General features: G+C 36.3%; 4 protein-coding genes, 1 long non-coding RNA gene and 1 other non-coding gene across 6 annotated transcripts in view; 4 read left to right on the forward strand and 2 right to left on the reverse strand.

Moving 5' to 3' along the window:
• The window catches only part of LOC126912124 (uncharacterized), a 120,575-nt gene that overhangs the window by 40,130 nt on the left and 61,739 nt on the right, over positions 1-18,706 (reverse strand). The window lies entirely within an intron of this gene.
• On the forward strand, positions 167-240 carry Trnan-guu (transfer RNA asparagine (anticodon GUU)). Its single transcript has one exon. It is a non-coding gene; the product is annotated as a tRNA-Asn (tRNA).
• Positions 2,788-9,279, forward strand: LOC118279651 (guanine nucleotide-binding protein G(f) subunit alpha-like). The gene is made up of 9 exons (XM_050702628.1): positions 2,788-2,933; positions 3,363-3,457; positions 3,892-4,060; positions 4,546-4,643; positions 4,902-5,016; positions 5,552-5,638; positions 6,420-6,550; positions 6,993-7,161; positions 8,770-9,279. The coding sequence occupies exons 1-9, from the start codon at positions 2,835-2,837 to the stop codon at positions 8,965-8,967; spliced, it is 1,161 nt and encodes a 386-aa protein (XP_050558585.1). The 5' UTR covers positions 2,788-2,834; the 3' UTR covers positions 8,968-9,279.
• Positions 11,147-11,670, reverse strand: LOC118279905 (histone H2B-like). Its single transcript, XM_035599748.2, has one exon. It carries the CDS (start codon positions 11,610-11,612, stop codon positions 11,211-11,213), a length of 402 nt encoding a protein of 133 aa, XP_035455641.1. The 5' UTR covers positions 11,613-11,670; the 3' UTR covers positions 11,147-11,210.
• Positions 12,166-12,644, forward strand: LOC118279879 (histone H4). Its single transcript, XM_035599717.2, has one exon. The coding sequence runs from the start codon at positions 12,228-12,230 to the stop codon at positions 12,537-12,539; it is 312 nt and encodes a 103-aa protein (XP_035455610.1). The 5' UTR covers positions 12,166-12,227; the 3' UTR covers positions 12,540-12,644.
• On the forward strand, positions 13,470-14,019 carry LOC118279821 (histone H3-like). Its single transcript, XM_035599620.2, has one exon. The coding sequence runs from the start codon at positions 13,567-13,569 to the stop codon at positions 13,975-13,977; it is 411 nt and encodes a 136-aa protein (XP_035455513.1). The 5' UTR covers positions 13,470-13,566; the 3' UTR covers positions 13,978-14,019.

Genomic DNA, 18,706 nt, shown 5'->3' on the forward strand with positions numbered 1-18,706 from the left:
ATATTAAACACCCAGGAAACATAGGAATTTAAATTATTACGACTATTATATTTAGTTGTTTACTCCATTTTCATAAAATCTAACATTAATAAATTAAAAAAATATTTCTTAGTGTAATTAAATTAGCACATAACTATTGGTCAGTAATTTCGACATTGGATCACAAGCCTCCGTGGCGCAATTGGTTAGCGCGTTCGGCTGTTAACCGAAAGGTTGGTGGTTCAAGCCCACCCGGGGGCGATTCTTTTTGTGTAATTTCACCATATTTTTTTTGTTAGTTTTTCTCTGTATAAAATCTTGATTTATGCTTTAGTTATTTGAAGGAATATAGTTATGATTAGAGTGATTATTTAATATTGTTCTCTATTATAGGAATTTTTAGGACATGGAATATTTTCAGTAATTAATTAGGTAATTTCAGTAACCAATTAAAGCGAAGTAGATACATATTTATGTAGATAATAATGTTTTTACCCTTAAACAACATAAATTAATAAATATTCTACTTATTAATTACTATTCATGTCACAAAATAATACAATCGAATTGCTTGGCGAAATTTCCGCTCTTTTATACCTACCAACTTAGAAAAAGAATTAATCTAATGAATTTAAAATGGCAGATTTGAATTCAATTAATTATAAATCAATGATTTGTAACGTTATGTACAGACAATATTTAATCAACAACGATTAGTTGACAATATTACTAACTGATAACAAACAGATATCGAAGAAATGATATTATTTCGATAAAAACACATATTTAGTTGAACACCGTGATTTGGTCAGGTCGCGGTCGCCATTTTGCCGAAAACTTTTTAAACAGGTTAGTGACATTTTTGTTTGTCAAATTGTTTCGTTTAAAGTGTTTTTACGAGATCAATGTCGTAATTATTAATTTAATACGTAAAAATAATTAAATGTAATGGTTATTGGGTGTTGTTTTGATTCAAATTTTGTTGATAATTTAAAAATATTTGCCTTATCTATCAAATATAAATTATCTGCGGGTGTTTTTTTTTTCTTTACGATCGTTTCATGATTGTTTTATTCAGCCTTGTTAAAATACTGAAACTGATGATTGATTTAAAATACGTACGCATTAGTACCTATATTATTAGTATTGATTATATTTTTTGTTATTGTTATTCTAATTTATAAACTTGATAAAAAACAAATTGTTTTGAATCCCTTGACAATTTCACCATTTTTATTTGTGTGTTACGGTTAAACTGTATCGTCGGGTAATTTGTAAAGTTTCGGGTTAGTCTATAAAATGCGTGACAAAATTGACATTCGGAAAGTTTATTAAACATCCTGTAGGGCAATATATTTTACTTAAAATTTTAGCTTAGCATTAAGCTAATCTAAAATTGGTCTAGGTAAAATCAATTAGAATACTTGTAATATCAGCACCGCTTATCAGGATGAATTTACAAAAAAGATTCTTTATCTATAAATACCTACTCAAACAAAAATACAAGCAAAAAGAAACCTATGCAACATTATAGTGGCTATTTACTTATTACAAATAGTTTTTAACGATTACAATCAATAGGCTTATAAAATCAAGATAACGCTAAAACATTTTAAATGTTAGTTCTTGCTATCTGTGTTTAAATCTTTAGTTTGATAACAAAACAATACTTCGAAACGTGTAATGTTTATATTTAGGCTCATTTTACAAAAAAAGTATTGTGTTTTTCTAAAGAATTTAAACACGGTAGCATTATTTGTATGTTAATAATACGTAATAGTGTAAATAAGTTAAATTTTCGAAAAAAATCCCAGTAATATTTTGCCCCACACGGGAGTCGGACCCGAGACCTATAATCTTCTAGATCAATTAACTCCGTCCTAATACTGTGAAATATTCTGAATAACCGAAAATAGCCCAGTAATTATTTGCCCGACACGGGATCTAGAATCTTCTTGATCAATTGACCGCATATGTCTGATAAGGTGTTATTGTAGTTTTAGGTTTGGTTTGGTAAAATGTTCATTTTATTTGGCATTCCTTTAAATTAGTAGATTTGACGATGACGGTATACCGCATTTAATGCGAATCATATTATAACAAACAATATGTTAATATTAGTCATGATGATTTCATACTCCTTTTCAGTCATGTAACCAATAATAGACAGAACCTTAAAATTACTTTAGTATCGTGAATGGACAAACTTTATCTATAGATCCTAATCTAAGATATAAATCTAATCGCAAGCTTTAAACACGGTAGCAACTGTTAGCACGGAGATACAATCATAAAATTATCTTATTAACTTATAATTTTAAGCTATGAACGTCAAGCCAAGATTTGATTTGCTTGAATTGATAAATTTTAAGGAAATAAGTTTCCAGAAAATCGCAATAAATATAAGTTTCTAAACTGACATGGTCACTCAAAATCAAAGCCAAATCATCTATTCCAATTAAACCATATATGTACTTAGGTACTTCTGAATCGTCAATCAAGAAAGAAATAAACAATAGTCCATCAGTCTGCCCGTCAGTGAAGCTAGTGCTCTACTCACTAGTAATAATATCATTAGAACTTAAAACGGGATATTTACCATGTTTATTAGTTTTTTTGAGTTTCCGATATTTCGGCACAGTTGCAAGGGCTAAGATCACGGATGAACAAAAATTAATAAACATGGTAAATATCCCGTTTTAAGTTCTAATGATATCGCAACATACATACACATGTCTCTCAATGTCTTCATAATTAATTAGATGTTTGTTAAAATCAATTATAATTTTGTAAAATGATTCTAGAAAAGTCATCACTTCGAGTGTCCAGCTGTAGGCGCGGTATATGAAAGCACAATGGTTTGGTTACCATGCATGGGGGCACGAGATGAAGTGGAGGAGCATTCAAAACAAATAGACCGCGAGATCAAACAATGGATCAAATCTTATAATCAAGTAAGTATAGTCTTCTTAATTCGTAAATAGGTGATATTGATACGAAATGATGCTGTTCTACAATCCATGAACATTGGTAAGACATTAACATGCTCTTCAGAATGTATTATTTCATTTTGTTTTATATATCACACTAAAATTATAAATGTGTGAGTTTGGATGATTGTCCGTCAATAACGCTGAAATTCTGAACATATTTTGATGAAGTTTGGTATACAGGCTGACTAATGATGAAGTATTAGCGTACTTTTTATCCTACGAGAACGCAGGCGAAGCTACTGGCAGAAGCTAGCGGTTTTGTCCTGGTTTAGGTATAAATTTTGATTTGAAATCGTATACATTATTCAATTCTACTTTTACTATAGTTATGATCAATGAATTTCACAGTTGTTTAAAAACAATGTAGTTTAAATCATTATTTCTTTGCAGGCTATAAAACTGTTATTACTGGGCACTGGTGAGAGTGGCAAAACAACGATTATAAAACAAATGAAAATTCTACACGTTCAAGGATTTTGTGCTAGGTAAATATTTTTTAATTACATTATCTCATTAATTAATGGCTCAGAGTATCATCAGATTTCAATCTCTTTGTTTTGTTATCTTATATAACAAAATAAAAAATACGTGTCTAATATTTTTTATTACCTAACTGACGGACTAAATAGATTTTTAATTTACATACCAACATAAACAACTTGCACAGTTCTCTTACAAATCTTCATTTGATTTGCCTGAATTTTAAAAGAGACTATTACCTCTGACTCTGTTTCGGCATTTTTTCTCAGAGTAGTCCGATAGGGAAAGCCGACCTCATCTAGTTATTTAAAAGATATGACGTGTAAAAGAGTTACATTGCAACAAATTTGCAAAAATAAAAATATTATTTATCATTTACCCCGTCATAGGCCCTAATCATTGATGATTTATTTTTAGATTAAATTTTTATCATTTCCAGTGAACGAGCAGAGAAAGCCAACCTAATTCGACATAACATACATGAGTCCATTCACGATATTGTAGAGAATATGAACATCCTAAATATTCCACTACAAAAACCAAAGAACGAATACTCAAGAGAATATATTTTAAAACTAGGACCAGAGGGGCCCACTACATATACAGAAGTAAGTATCTTAAGTGGAGGACTAAGGGGGGAGGCTTTTATTCAGCAGTGGACGTCGTCTCGGCTAATGATAATGATGATGAAGTATCCCCTATTACACAATAGGCTCACTCCCTATTACATACTTATAACACAAATAATGAAAAGTGGGTGTACATTGTACAGTGGCATTACGTGCCGTAATGTGCACTTCTGCCTACCCCATCTAGGATAAGAGGCGTGACATTACTGTTACTGAAGATACTTGAATTTGTTTTATCAATAAACTTGGATGGTTTTTTATCCGAGTAGTGGTTTGTAGTCTCACGTTTAATTCTGAATCAAGTTTAGTAAATATACTGCCGCGCAACCTGTAGCGGGTTCGGTTCCCGCACGGATTAACTCTGTGAGATCCACAAATTATTGTTTCGGGTCTGATAAGTATGTCAGAAAATCGTTGTTTTTTTTTGTGCATAAGCACTTTATTCTTATTTAATTACTTTTCAGGAATATTTTGATCACGTAAGAACATTATGGCGAGACGGAGGTGTTAGAGAATGCTTTAGACGATCAAATGAATATCAACTCATAGACAGCGCTGAATAGTAAGTTTCATTTTACACTATTTTCCAATAAGTGGTAGAAAAATAAATGTAAATTTTTCTTACTTTTTCACAAATGGCCATGGCTATTGTTTTAGAAAATATCCGAACTAAAACTTTTACTGCGACATTATGACTACTGCCATCTGTTTACTGACAGTGAAAACAAACAAACATAGTTCCATTTTAAGAAAATAGATGGCGTTTTTTGTTTAATATTATGTCTGTTTCGGTTTTATCTAATTTCTATAATGTTTTCAGTTTCCTAGATAGAATAGATCTCATTGAAAAACCTGATTATATACCGTCAGACGCGGACATATTGAGGTGCCGACAGAAAACTACTGGCATACAGAAGATTGAATTCAAAGTTAAGGTAAATAATAATAATCTTTTTTATGGAATAAGTCGGTAAACGAGCAGACGGATCACCTGATGGTAAGCAATCGCCGCCGCCCATGGACACTTGAAACACCAGAGGCGTTACAAGTGCGTTGCCGGTCTTTGAGGGTTAAGAATTTAAAGGATGTTAGGGAATCGGGGATTGGGAAGATTGTTAATGGGGATACGGTAAATGGGCCTCCGGTTACCTCACTCATACAACGAAAGAGTTGTTTCATGTCGAGCATTCATGAAAAGACTGGCTGTTGATGATGCAAAAGAGATGTGTATCACTCCGGTCGCAGTCGGCGTTCCATTGTCCGTGCCGATCCCCATGGCGAAAAAGGCCATGACATGTATGTATGTAAAGTAACAAGAAAGATAATTAGTGCCGAATTAATCAGAAACCATAAGTTCTTCAAATATCGTCAATCTGTCTTGAGCAAGCGCTTATTCTTTCTCCATGGGAGAAGAGGCTAGTGGGAGAATTACGTACCACATAGTATTAAATCATTGTTAAAATATTGCAGGTACCAAAATCAATGCATGGTGGCGTGCAAGAGTTTTGGATGTTCGACGTCGGCGGCCAGAGGGGGGAGAGGAAGAAATGGATACAGGTACGGTACTAATCTACTACATTTTATTATACACCTTATTATAATCTATAATATAAAAATAAGTCGGGTTTTCCTTCCTGACGCTATAACTTCAGAACGCACGAACCGTATTCCACAGTTTTGCGTTCATTGGAAAGGTCCCTGGCTCCGTGAGGTTTATAGCAAAAAAAAATCAAGAGAAAAGCAGGAAAATAGGGAGAATCATTAGTGGCGAAACGGAGTTCGCCGGGATTACTACAAACAGACAGGGGCCTTAGTCTGTTATTACAATTGCTGAGCTATGTAGGTTGTATAGCTCCATCCCTCTTGCACTGCTCAATGATTGACCATTCTGACACAATTGTAATAGCAGACTAAGGCCCCAGGTCAAGCTAAATAAATATTTAACTAAAACTGAAATGACCGCACGGTTGGTACTGTGACTGGGCAACTGACTACCGTGCAACGTGTAGGTATAGCGTTCGATTCCCGCACGGGGCAACTCTTTGGTCCATAAATTGTTGTTCCGGGTCTGTGTGTCATGTGTATGTGAAATTTTATGTTTTTAAACGCACCCATGACCCACGACATAGGAGGAAATCCTAGGGTGGGGCAAGGGCAACGTTCAAGACAAACGAGGAAATCAAAGGTTGGAGCAACGTTTTCTTTAAAAAAGAAAAGAATGCCTCAACATAATGCCTTTTACTCTCCACAAACCATCTGATTATGGCTAGAACAGCCGATGTTAGATAAAAAGAGGAGCAAAAATTGCCTTTTGTAATAAAACCGTCTGTTTCCCCAGGTATTCGAAGGCATCAACGCGATCTGGTTCCTGGTGGCATGCAGCGACTTCGACCAGACACTGCGCGAGGATGCCACGCAGAACCGGCTGAAGGAGGCTCTGGCACTCTTTGAAGATGTCTGGCAAAGCAGGTAAGTCAATACCTCTCTATAATATAAAAATAAGTCGGGTTGTCCTTCCTGACTCTATAACTCCAGAACGCACGAACCGATTTCCACCGTTTTGCATTTGTTGGAAAGGCCTCGGGCTCCGTGAGGCTTATAGCAAAGAAAAAATTATCTTTATTTTTAAAACGTTGCCCCACACTAGCATTTTCTCCTGTGTCATCTGTGCGTTTACAAATATACAATTTCACATACACATGACATCTAGACCCGAAACAATAATTTGTGGATCACACAAACAGTTGCTCCGTGCGGGAATCCTGCTGCTTGACCCGGGAATCGAGCCCGAGACCTCTTGTCCGACAGTCGCACTTGCCGCTTGCGATCACTCGACCAACGAGGCAATTTTTTCATTACCTAACTTATTACTAGACCACCATTATATTAATTAAATCCCCTATTATTCCAGATTCCTCCTCGAAGCCGGCTTAATCCTGTTCCTGAACAAGCAAGACCTGCTGGAAAGCAAGGTAGCGCAGGGTCGCAGCATCGCGCCTTACTTCCCCCAGTACAATGACTTCGAGGCTGCCGGCGACGAGTACACCAGGACTAAGCTGTTCATCAGGAGTCTTTTTGTGGTACGTATTATTATTTATGACTAAATGAATGATTGGCATGCGTGCCATTCATGGCCTGGAAATCTAGTGTCCGAAATTTATTAAAGTGAATAGGTTGCTTATGGGCAGACGTGCTCCATCGTAGGCCGCATCATTACTTACCATCAGGCGAGATAGCGGCCAAACGTCGACCCATTTAACAACGAAAAAAATTAGACCGTAAAAGTAGAAATTTTAATTTTCATACCCCGTCATCACCCCTATTAGTTTCCAGAGTCAAAAATAAATTATTACTATTCCAAAACAATAAAATTCTCATAAATAATCACACATTCATAGATTTGATGATCTACTTAATTTTCGAATTTCTCTAGCTAATTTTCTAGAAATAAGTCTGCTATTTGACGTAAAAATCTGATGACGTCATAACGCAGTATTTCATACAAAATTCATAGAAAATATCGTTGTTAACGTTTCGAAAAAAGTATTGAATTTGACTAGTAAGGAAGCTTGCATTCAAATATGTTTAGTTACTCTCGTCACTACTAGATGGCGTTAGCTGTCACTTTGTATAAAATACATCGTCGAACGCATTCCATCACTTATATTTTCTTAGTCTACCTTATATGTTCTTAAATTATTATTATCTGTTCACCGTCTAAATCTATAAAAGCAAAATTGCTGTACCTACTTATTACAATAGGGTAGATAACTCATTTTTATTTTAACTTCTGTCTTGTAGATTATTTTAAAACATGAGACATGTATTTTTTTATTTTCTTACGAAAACATATACTTTCCAAGAGATATATCTGAAAGAAGTTTTGAAATATCGCGTGTCGTCACTTCTAGGTACGGTTTATACTTAGAAATGACTTATTTGCTTCCGCTCCTAAACTTTGATATTGTTATCTTATATGACAAAATAAAATAATACGTGTCTAATATTTTTTCATTACCTAACGACAGTCCGACAGTCCGACAGACTGATTAGATTTTTAATTTTCATACCCCGTCATCATCATCATCCCTATTTATGTATCGTCTTTTACGGGCAAGAAAGATCTCAGATTGTATTCCTTGCAGTATTATTGTATTTCTTTTTACCGTCACTCATAGGAGTGCGGAGCTGCGAACAACGTAAAGGTTACCGGGGCTCCGGCTCAAAGCAGGAGAAGCAACGGGGTGGTTTTTAGTCAGTAAGAGTCTGACACTCCCTCCCGCCACACCCAAGGCGGGAGAAGTCATTGGATGATTTTCTCCCCTCAAAAAAAACCTCATAGGAGTAGGACGCTTTAAGTGTGGGAGAGCCATGCTTCGGCACGAATGGGCCGGCTTGACCGTAGTGATACCACGGCCTTACAGAAAACCGTTGTGAAACAACGCTTGCATCGTGTTTCGTTGGCCCAATTCTTCCTTTCCCAATCTTCCCCATCCCCGATTCCCGAACAATTCCTAACTACCAAAAAGCCAGCACCGCACTTGTAATGCCTCCGGTATTTCAAGTGTCCATGGGTGGCGGCGATTGCTTACCACCAGGTGACACATCTGCTCGATTACCGGGCGTGTTTCATAAAAAAAAAAGATCCCCGAGTATCTAATTTTAATATCAATTTCAATCTGTTTCAGGACGTAATAACGAAGAAACGCGAACGCCGTGCATTAGACGCGTCGGCCGAGCGCTTCGTCATCGCCGAAGCCAGGCGCCCGAGAGAGTGCTACTTCCATTTCACGACGGCCACCGACACGGACAACGTCCGCACCGTATTCCGAGACGTACATCAAATTATACTCACGCATATGCTCAGTAATTTAGGGGTTTACTGATACATGATAAATCTATACTAATATTATAAAGCTGAAGAGTTTGTTTGTTTGTTTGTTTGTTTGAACGCGCTAATCTCCGGAACTACTGGTCCGATTTGAATAATTCTTTTTGTGTTGAATAGTGTATTTATCGAGGAAGGCTATAAGCTATAAAACATCACGCTATGACCAATAGGAGCCAAGCAGAGCGGGTGAAACCGCGCGGAAGTAGCTAGTAGGTTATAAAATAACACTTTTACACATCAATATTTCAAATAGCTAGATGAGGCCGGCATTTCCTATCCGACTACTCTGAGAATAAATGCCGAAACAAACTCAGAGATCTCTTTTAAAGTCCAGACAATGAAATAGAGGATAATGTGTAATAGGTAAGTAGGTACCTTAATGGCTGCCTTGGTCTTAAAAACCCAGTTTTAAGTTAATAGATAGTCGTTGTAGGTTGTTTCAAATGCCGTGTAGTCTCGAGAGATATAAAGCTAGCCCTGGTTCGGCCGGAGCTGCGGACTACCTAGCGGGTTTACCGGGGCTCCGGCTCGAAAAGCAGGAGTAGGAACGGGGTGATTTTTAGTCAGTAAGAGTCTGACACTCCCTCTTGCCTCGCCCAGGGCGGGAGAAGTCATTGGATGATTTTCCCCCCTTAAAAAAGGGTTTACTGATATATAGTAATGGCTGCCTTGGTCTTTAAAAAAAATCATGCAACGTCACGCCTTTTTCCCCGAAGGGGTAGGCAGAGGTGCACATTACGACACGTAATGCCGTTATACAATGTACACCCACTTTCCACCATTTGTGTTATAAGTTCCATGTAATAGGGGGTGAGCCTATTGCCATATACTGGGCACAATTCCAGACTCCGTGCTACTACTGAGATTTTTTTCGAAAAACCGAAAAAAAAGCCCAGTAGTACTTTGCTCGACGGGAATCGAACCCGAGACCCCTTGTCCGGCAATCGCACTTGCAACCACTCGACCAACGAGGCAGTCTTAAAAAAACTAGTTTTAATAATCAATTTGATGGGGAATTGCACAACTTGATATCCCCTAGTCCTTTCCATCATCGAACCACAAGGCAATCGGCGAGGCGTCACCGCTTCATGGTGGATATCCCACCCACTCGCACGAAGCGCTTCGCTTCAAGCTTCCTTGTGCGAACTGCTAGGGAGTGGAATTCTTTGCCGGAGTCTGTGTTTCCTGATGGCTATAACCTGGGTGTCTTCGAAGCCCAGCGAGATAGCGGCCAAACGTCGACCCATCAACTGTAAAAACATATTTTTTTACTAGCTTCTCCCAGCGACTTCGCTTTCATTCCCGTGGGATATAAAACATCCTATGTCTTATTCCAGACCATAATCTACCCCTGTTCCAAATTTCATCCCGATTCTTTCAGCCGTTTTGACGTGATTGAGTAACAAACATAGGTACATGTTGTTTTGTTTTAATGAAAGTGGGTATTTTGTAATTAAGATTAAATGTAGCATTATGTAGATATTAGGTCTTATGTTTTTTCTATGTATATAGTGATTTATTGTAAATATAAGAATTATGGTGATGATATATTATATTATTAGAATTATCTTTGTAATATTAAATGTGAAATAGATTAAGATTGTAATCTACTTTAGTTATAGGTATAATGAATTCAATAAATTATATTTTACTAATAAATGTACTGACTTTTTATTTAAAACTTAATTTAAATAACCTTATCGTATTTTTAAAAGTAAAAATAAATGGTCAGATACATCCTTGAACTTTTTTCTACGGTAGACGAGCAGACGGACACCTGATGGTAAACAATCGCCACCGCACATAGACACTCGAAACACCTTAGGCGCTACGAGTGTCTTACCGGTGTTTTGTAGGTTAGTAATTTGAGGTTTGTTAGGGAATCAGGGATTGCGAAGGCAGGTAATTTGGCCTCCGGTAACCGCACTCACACAACAAAACAACGCAAGCGTTATATCACGTCGCTTTTCGGTGAGGCCGTGGTATTACACCAGTCAAGCTGATTTTGAAATAAATTTAACATAAAAAGCATTAGCTATTCGGGAATCAACACTTACAAAACACAGAAAAAATCTACCCACACTCAAATAAATAAAAATAAAACAACCAAACCAAAAAAAAATCAAAACTACCATTTATTCAATAAATCAAACAACATTTTTATTAATTAATAAATTACTTTTCACAACTGTCGACAATCTACCATAATTGTTCCGTCAAATTTTATGTACCGTATATTCAAGTTTTGGCCGCGGCGTCCCGTTCGTGGCTTTTATGGTACATGCTGATGGCTTTCATGGCTTCTATATTGGCATGAGTGGCAAGTTCTCCAGGTATTATCAGTTTTACAGCAGCCTGGATCTCTCTACTACTCATAGTAGTCTTTTTACTATGAGCCACCAACCGCCCAGCTTCCTCGGCGATCTTTTCCAACATATCGTTTACGAAGTTATTCATAATCAACATGGATTTCCTCGAAATACCCAAGTTCTCCTTCGCTACGGTTCTCAGTAATTTGTATAAGTATATTGAGAAACTTTGGTAGTTCTTTTTCTTCATTTTCTTCGATTTGTTTATCGGTTTCTCGATTAATTTCTCCATTGATTTTGCCGCTTTTTTCGGTGCTTTAACGGGCGCCATGTTTGTTATATTTGCACGTAAACGTCAAATTTTTTTTCGTAATGTCATTTTTGCCGCCGTTTTGTGTTGGTTTATAGTTTTTTATGTAGGCACAAGTAGTGGGGTGCGGTGATTGGTTAATTGCGGTTTCAGCCAATCATGGCTCGATCTCAATTATGATCGTTAATAGATAGGTATACCTATTGTGGTTAAGCTGGGTATGTATTATATGCCAATAGGTAATATAAAGAACACATAATGGAGTGATAGATTTGGTATCATATCTAGTTAAATAATAATAGAATCTAATCCAAAAATATACTAACATAGATGACTAATGACCGAATACTCAAACGCTACTCAATTTTAAGACGCTCTCAAATGTAGTTCTATCACTATCAATTCTTTATAAAATGACAGAGATAGCACGATATTTAAGTACAACTTAAAATTGAGTAGCGTTTGAGTATTCGGGCGTAAGGTGTAAGAAAAAACATTTCGTTAAAATTTTAACAGACACCCTCAACATTTTAATTATTCGAAACCGAACGATATAAAAAGCGCGCACGCGTACAAAGCGACTCATTTCATAACATAACTTTACCACAGACTGACTAATTATTATTAAACGTCAAAATGACTGGTCGCGGCAAAGGCGGGAAAGGTTTGGGAAAAGGAGGCGCTAAACGTCACAGAAAAGTTCTTCGTGATAACATCCAGGGTATTACGAAACCAGCTATCAGAAGGTTGGCGAGACGAGGCGGCGTCAAGAGAATATCCGGATTAATTTACGAAGAAACACGTGGCGTGTTAAAAGTTTTCCTTGAAAACGTGATCCGTGATGCCGTGACCTACACAGAACACGCGAAAAGAAAAACTGTGACAGCGATGGACGTTGTCTATGCGTTGAAGAGACAAGGCAGAACGCTGTACGGTTTTGGCGGGTAAATTATTAATGAAAAACTTTTGAGGCTATATGAAGAAATAAATGATGCATTTGATCTAGTTACCATACTATTTATTGGTGTTGACATGGCCCTTTTCAGGGCCGCATGAAATCTTGTTTCTATTAACAGAAGTCGAAAACGTTTAACTAAAAATAATATGACAATATTTGAGATTATCATATATTGTCAATATCCTAGTCAATGATCTGTATTCTTAGTAGGTACGAGTTTGTTTTACGTGTAGCGAAGAAGAAAACGAGATCGTTTGGTTTATTGGCACCGACCAATCAGAGCTCCTAAAGCGCTCTCATTTCGTTTTCGTTCACCGTAAAGCAAACTTGTGCTAAGGATACTGTATTCTTCTATGATCCAGCATTGGTGCAAGCAGACCTATAGCTACCTAACTATGCTACACTATCTAAATAGGTACCTACTGTGTAGATGTAAGTTCTTTATAATATCTACAGAAAGGATGACTTGGGAAGACAAGGAGTTTATCATTTTAACCAGAAATTATTACATTCATTCACTGACTACAAATCCTAGGTACGGAGTGTGGTAAGTATCTAAGCAATCACTAAATTTCTAAGAAAGTCTATGAGTCTGTCTGTATCCTTTGATATCTTTTTGTTCTTATTTGCACACCTTTTCGATAAAGTAAAAGCGTAATATTATATCAATATCATTTTAAAACTGCACACATATTGGTGTCTACCTACAAAAATAAAATAAAGTTATAATTTGTAGGTACCAACATAATTATGGAGGTAATTCACTAATCAGAACATTATAATATCAATTTAAAATTACCAATGGAAGATTCCAGCCCTCATTATAACACAAACAGCGGGTAATTTTACCTCATCAATTTATAAAATCACCCGTAACTATAAAAATATCACAATCAAAATCTTATAAAAGACAGGCACAACGCTCAATTGGCTTAGTCGGTCAATGGGTGGAAAAAGAACACATTCTAGTCTATAATAAAAAAAAGAAAACGTCACATTAACTGTCATCTGTCAAAAATGGCGCGAACAAAGCAAACTGCAAGAAAATCGACCGGCGGCAAAGCGCCAAGAAAACAGCTAGCAACAAAAGCGGCTAGAAAAAGCGCTCCAGCGACGGGAGGAGTGAAAAAACCTCACAGATACAGGCCTGGGACTGTCGCTTTACGAGAAATCCGAAGATATCAGAAGAGCACCGAACTTTTAATACGAAAACTGCCGTTCCAAAGGTTGGTGAGAGAAATTGCTCAAGATTTCAAGACGGATCTGCGGTTTCAAAGCTCAGCTGTCATGGCGCTGCAAGAAGCGAGCGAAGCGTACCTCGTCGGATTATTTGAAGATACCAATTTGTGCGCTATTCATGCTAAACGAGTCACAATAATGCCCAAGGATATTCAACTAGCCCGCAGAGTGCGCGGGGAACGAGCGTAATGAAGTAAATCTATGAAAAATATGATTATATTTTTGACATTTGACATCCCAATTTTGGGCCATTTAAATTATCTATGACTATGACAAAAAGCCCTTTTTAGGGCTACAGACTATCTGTGTTTCTGTGGTTGAAGACGTCAAAAACGATGGTTAATTAAAATTAAATAACATTTTTAATTCAGTGTTCTGTTTTTTTTTCTTTCAAATGTAGGTGGTTTTACAAAATTATCTATCTATGTAGGTACTTCTGTGCCTACCTAATCATGCAAAAGTTATCGTTATGTAAGGTACTTTTATGGTTGATATTTTTTGACAAGAAGTCTTTGGACAATAACAACTTTTACTGATTTTCATAATTAATAAGCACTTGATACTTCTTTTCCATATAGGTAAATGTACTTCCACACAATTTAATAACTAATTATTGATTCACATCATTGAGTTACTCAATGATTTACACTATGAAATGTGTGGTGTATACCCAAGCCCCAGTGCCCCAACCCAAGCCTAGGATTTTTTTCGTACTTAAATATAATTTCATACGTTTAATTCCTTATAGTTAAAGGGTAGGCAGAACACATTTTTCGAACTTTTGTGAAATTACAACAATAGGAGGCCAGCCTTTTGCCACGTACACACAAAATACTAGATTATCTAATAATGTAGGTAAAAATCGTTAATTTTATTTTCGATTTTTAAAACCAATGTTACCTACGGACTCTCCCTTCCCAATCCCCTATTCCTCAACACCCCTTAAATTTCTAACTCCAAAAAGCCCGGCAACGCACTCGTTTAACTCCTCTGGTGTTTTAAGTGACCATGGGTGGCGACGATTGTTTACCATCATATGATCCGTCTGCTCGTTCCGTCTGCCTCATCTAGTTATTTAAGAGATTGACGTGTAAAAGAGTTTAATTTTAACCTAGGTACTTGCAAAAATAAATATCATTTATCGTTTACAGGCTTATACCATAACAAAAAAATTAAGTAAGATAATCTATTTACCTTCGATCAATCATACCATTCTAATATTCTATATATCATTCTTCATACTAAAAACATCGTCGGAAATAACGCAACCTCATTGGTCAAACTAAACGACCATATCACAACCACCCACTACTTGTACACCGACCAAAATCAACATAACCTCACAAAATTACTCACAAAAACTAGTCGGCACCAAATTCTATTTACGTATTACTAAGTATTTACATATATAACTTAAATATGTCTTCAAAACTAAGAAAGAACAAATCGCGATCTTCGAGAGCAGGTCTGCAATTCCCAGTTGGAAGAATACATAAGATATTACGGAAAGGGAACTATGCGCCGCGAATTGGCAGCGGAGCCCCGATATATTTGGCAGCAGCTTTAGAGTATCTGGCAGCAGAAATCTTGGAGTTAGCTGCAGAAGCTGCGACGGACAATCACAAAGCCAGAGTGATACCAAGACACATATTATTCGCAGTCAGAAATGATGAAGAATTGAACAAAATGCTGTCAGGAGTCACGATTTCTCAAGGTGGCGTGATGCCGTCAATCAATCCGATTCTTCTGCCGAAGAAGACTATGAAAAGTGACAGTTGAGGTACTTATATAGCTACATGTTTTGAAGGTCCAGTTAAATGACAAAATCCTTGGCAGTGGTATTCTGTGACGCCCTAAATCGATATTGTATAAGTGTGGGAGAGCCATGTTTCGGCACGAATGGGACGGCTCGATCGGAGTGATACCACGGCCTCACAGAAAACCGACATGAAACAACGTTTGCGTTGTGTTTCGTTGTGTGAGTGAGGTTACCGGAGGCCCAATTACCCTCCTTACCAATCTTCTCAATCCCCGATTCGCCAACAACCCTTAAATTCCTAACCACCAAAAGGCCGGCAACGCACTTGTAACGCCTCTGGTGTCCATGGGCGGCGGCGATTGCTTACCATCAGGTGATCGAAGCTTGCAGCGACTATCGTGAAGTGGTGTTACAGAATTGTGCTAAAGGAATGCAGTGTTCTTATGTTTTTTTTAAACCGAAGTCTGTGGCAAGACGGGTTTGTGAACACTATTATATTTGATTAATATAACAAAGTTAATGATTAAAAAGTTGATTATTGAAAATAAATGTTGTTTTTAATTTATTCGTTTTGTTTTTTTTTCTATTAGGTTATAAAAGTAGGTGTGCCCTTTAAAAATGTAATACATTCGTGAGTGTGATAGTGTATGTTAGCACAGCCATAATATTTAAAGTATTATTTTATAGTATGAAACTATATAGTCTATTAATAAATTAAACTCAAATTGCATTTCAGCCTACCCTACAATACATAAGAAAATCTATTCTATTTGTACTTAGATAAAAATTATGTGCTACCTACATTGACTATTGAGAAAATTTTCAAAACCTTAATATCTTTGAGGGTATCGGAAAAAATCAAATAGCTATGCTTTTTTAGGGTAAAATAAGAAAAGCCACAAATAATTGTTTTGCACAAATAAGTACGACAGTAACATGGCATAAAATTGACAGAAATTGACATTAAATTGGTGGTGCCCGATAGCTTAAATAAATTATACTTAAAGGCCTCACAACAAACATGGAAGTAGATAGTCAGGTGTCTGATAGATACTCGGCCTGCAAAAACACCAAGATAAGGTACCTACCATAGCTTTTTAAAATATCCGGTTTCGATAACTATATCAAACTAGCTGACCCGGCAAACTTATCGTATCGCTTCAAACATCCTTTTCTCACATTTTAAACCTGGAGTTTCACAAATAATTCAAGGCTAAAATTAGCTAAGTCAGAGTCTGATACTCCCTCTCGCTTCGCTTAAGGCGGGAGAAGTCATTGGATGATTTTCCCCCTAAAAAAACATCAAAGATATTTATTTTATTTTTATTTATTTATTTACAGGAAACTCAACAGCTTACTTTCTAAGTACATGATATGGTATATATGTGACATGAGGTTCTTAAGCCAATAATAGAGTTTCACAGCATGCATTATATTAAACTAGAAAGTGGCGGAAAAAAGTAACCTAACAATATAATTTATAACAATATAATAATTAAATAACTAATAATAAATGAATAAACCAGTATTATTTACGAATCGGTGAGCATCTCCACAAGTGATTTACGAAATGACAGCTTAGACAAATGAAATATATCCAGGCTTTCAAATTTGTCTATGTACAAGCGAGGTAGTCGGGTCATAACAGCATTACTCCCATAATTTGACCGGTGTGACGGTACACTAAACAAGTGGGTGTGTCTTGTACGAGATCTTTGTGTGCAAAATTCTATGCACGACAAAAGTTCGCCGCTGTCAATCTTACCACGTAGAATGTCAAACAGGAGAAGCATATCCAACATCTCTCGTCTGTCAACGAGTGGAAGCAAGTGATAATATGGCGCAGATGCTCTTAAAAATAAATGCCTAATTTGATGAATTCATTATTTATCATTAGAACTTAAACCGCATTATTTACCATGTTATTTATGTGTATAAGTTTCCGATATTTCGGCACTGTTGCAAGCGCCATGATCACGGATAAATTGGAGTTCATCCGTGATCATGGCGCTTGCGACAGTGCAATAAACTTGGTAAATATCCCGTCTCAAGTTCTAATGATATTACTAGTGACCATGTCAGTATAAAAACTTAAAATTAATTATTTATTTTCCTATGCAATTCATACATAGATATTCTAACCAAACCACATAATATCTAGGTATCTGAAGGTCAACACAATTGTATATATCTACCTATACATAGGTACACTATATTATCGATTCGTGTGCGGATCACACAATGTCAATGTGATACGGGCGAGGGGCGCACACGCATGCCTGGAGTTAACAACATTTTGTTAATACGCACACTCTTTTGACCGTCATATTGCAATAAAGAAATTGTGTAAACTGGTTTTTCTTTTATTATGAAAATGTATAGATTATTTAATTCAAATGTTTTATAATAACTATCGTGAGACATACTAAATTAACTAAAAACTACGGTTTACTCACGTATATTAAATAGAATAAAGATTTTCTAGTTTCGAGTTATGTTCTAGTTTCTACATCATCATTTCGTAAACAAATATGTTATTTTAGAATCTAAATTCTGTTAGAAGCAATTATTCTACGCGAACGAAGTCAGGAGCAACAGGTACTTCTAAATAAGACGATGTCAAAACGTTGTATAACACCTAAAAGTATCTGCCACGGCTTAAACGGGAGGTAGCGTTGTGTTTGAACATTACAATAGTGAATAAATTTCGTACCCCGGACCAGTTAATTCAATTTGAAAACACAAAGAAGTTAATATAAACATTGAATCTACTCTGTAAAAAGTGGTTCACAAAGAAGAAGACAAAACAGTGAAAGAAATAGCTCTTTCAAAACAAACTTATACATGGATTTTTTTGTATCAAAAAAAAAACTGTAATCAATACATAATTTATATTTTGGTTCGGTTAGCGCGGTGGCTGGGCAACTGGCTGCCGTGCAACTTGTCGCGGGTTCGATTCCAGCACGAAACAACTCTTTGTATGATCCACAGATTGTTGTTTCTGGTCTAGATGTCATGTGTATGTAAAATTGTATGTTTGTAAACGCACCCACGACACAGGATAAAATACTAACGTGGGGCAAAGTTTAAAAAAAAGATATTTACTATCTATTTTAATCTTCAAACACAACACTACCTCCCATTAAAGCCGTGACAGAT

The sequence above is a fragment of the Spodoptera frugiperda genome, chromosome 22, assembly GCF_023101765.2.
Source record: "Spodoptera frugiperda isolate SF20-4 chromosome 22, AGI-APGP_CSIRO_Sfru_2.0, whole genome shotgun sequence".
Lineage (NCBI taxonomy): Eukaryota > Metazoa > Arthropoda > Insecta > Lepidoptera > Noctuidae > Spodoptera > Spodoptera frugiperda.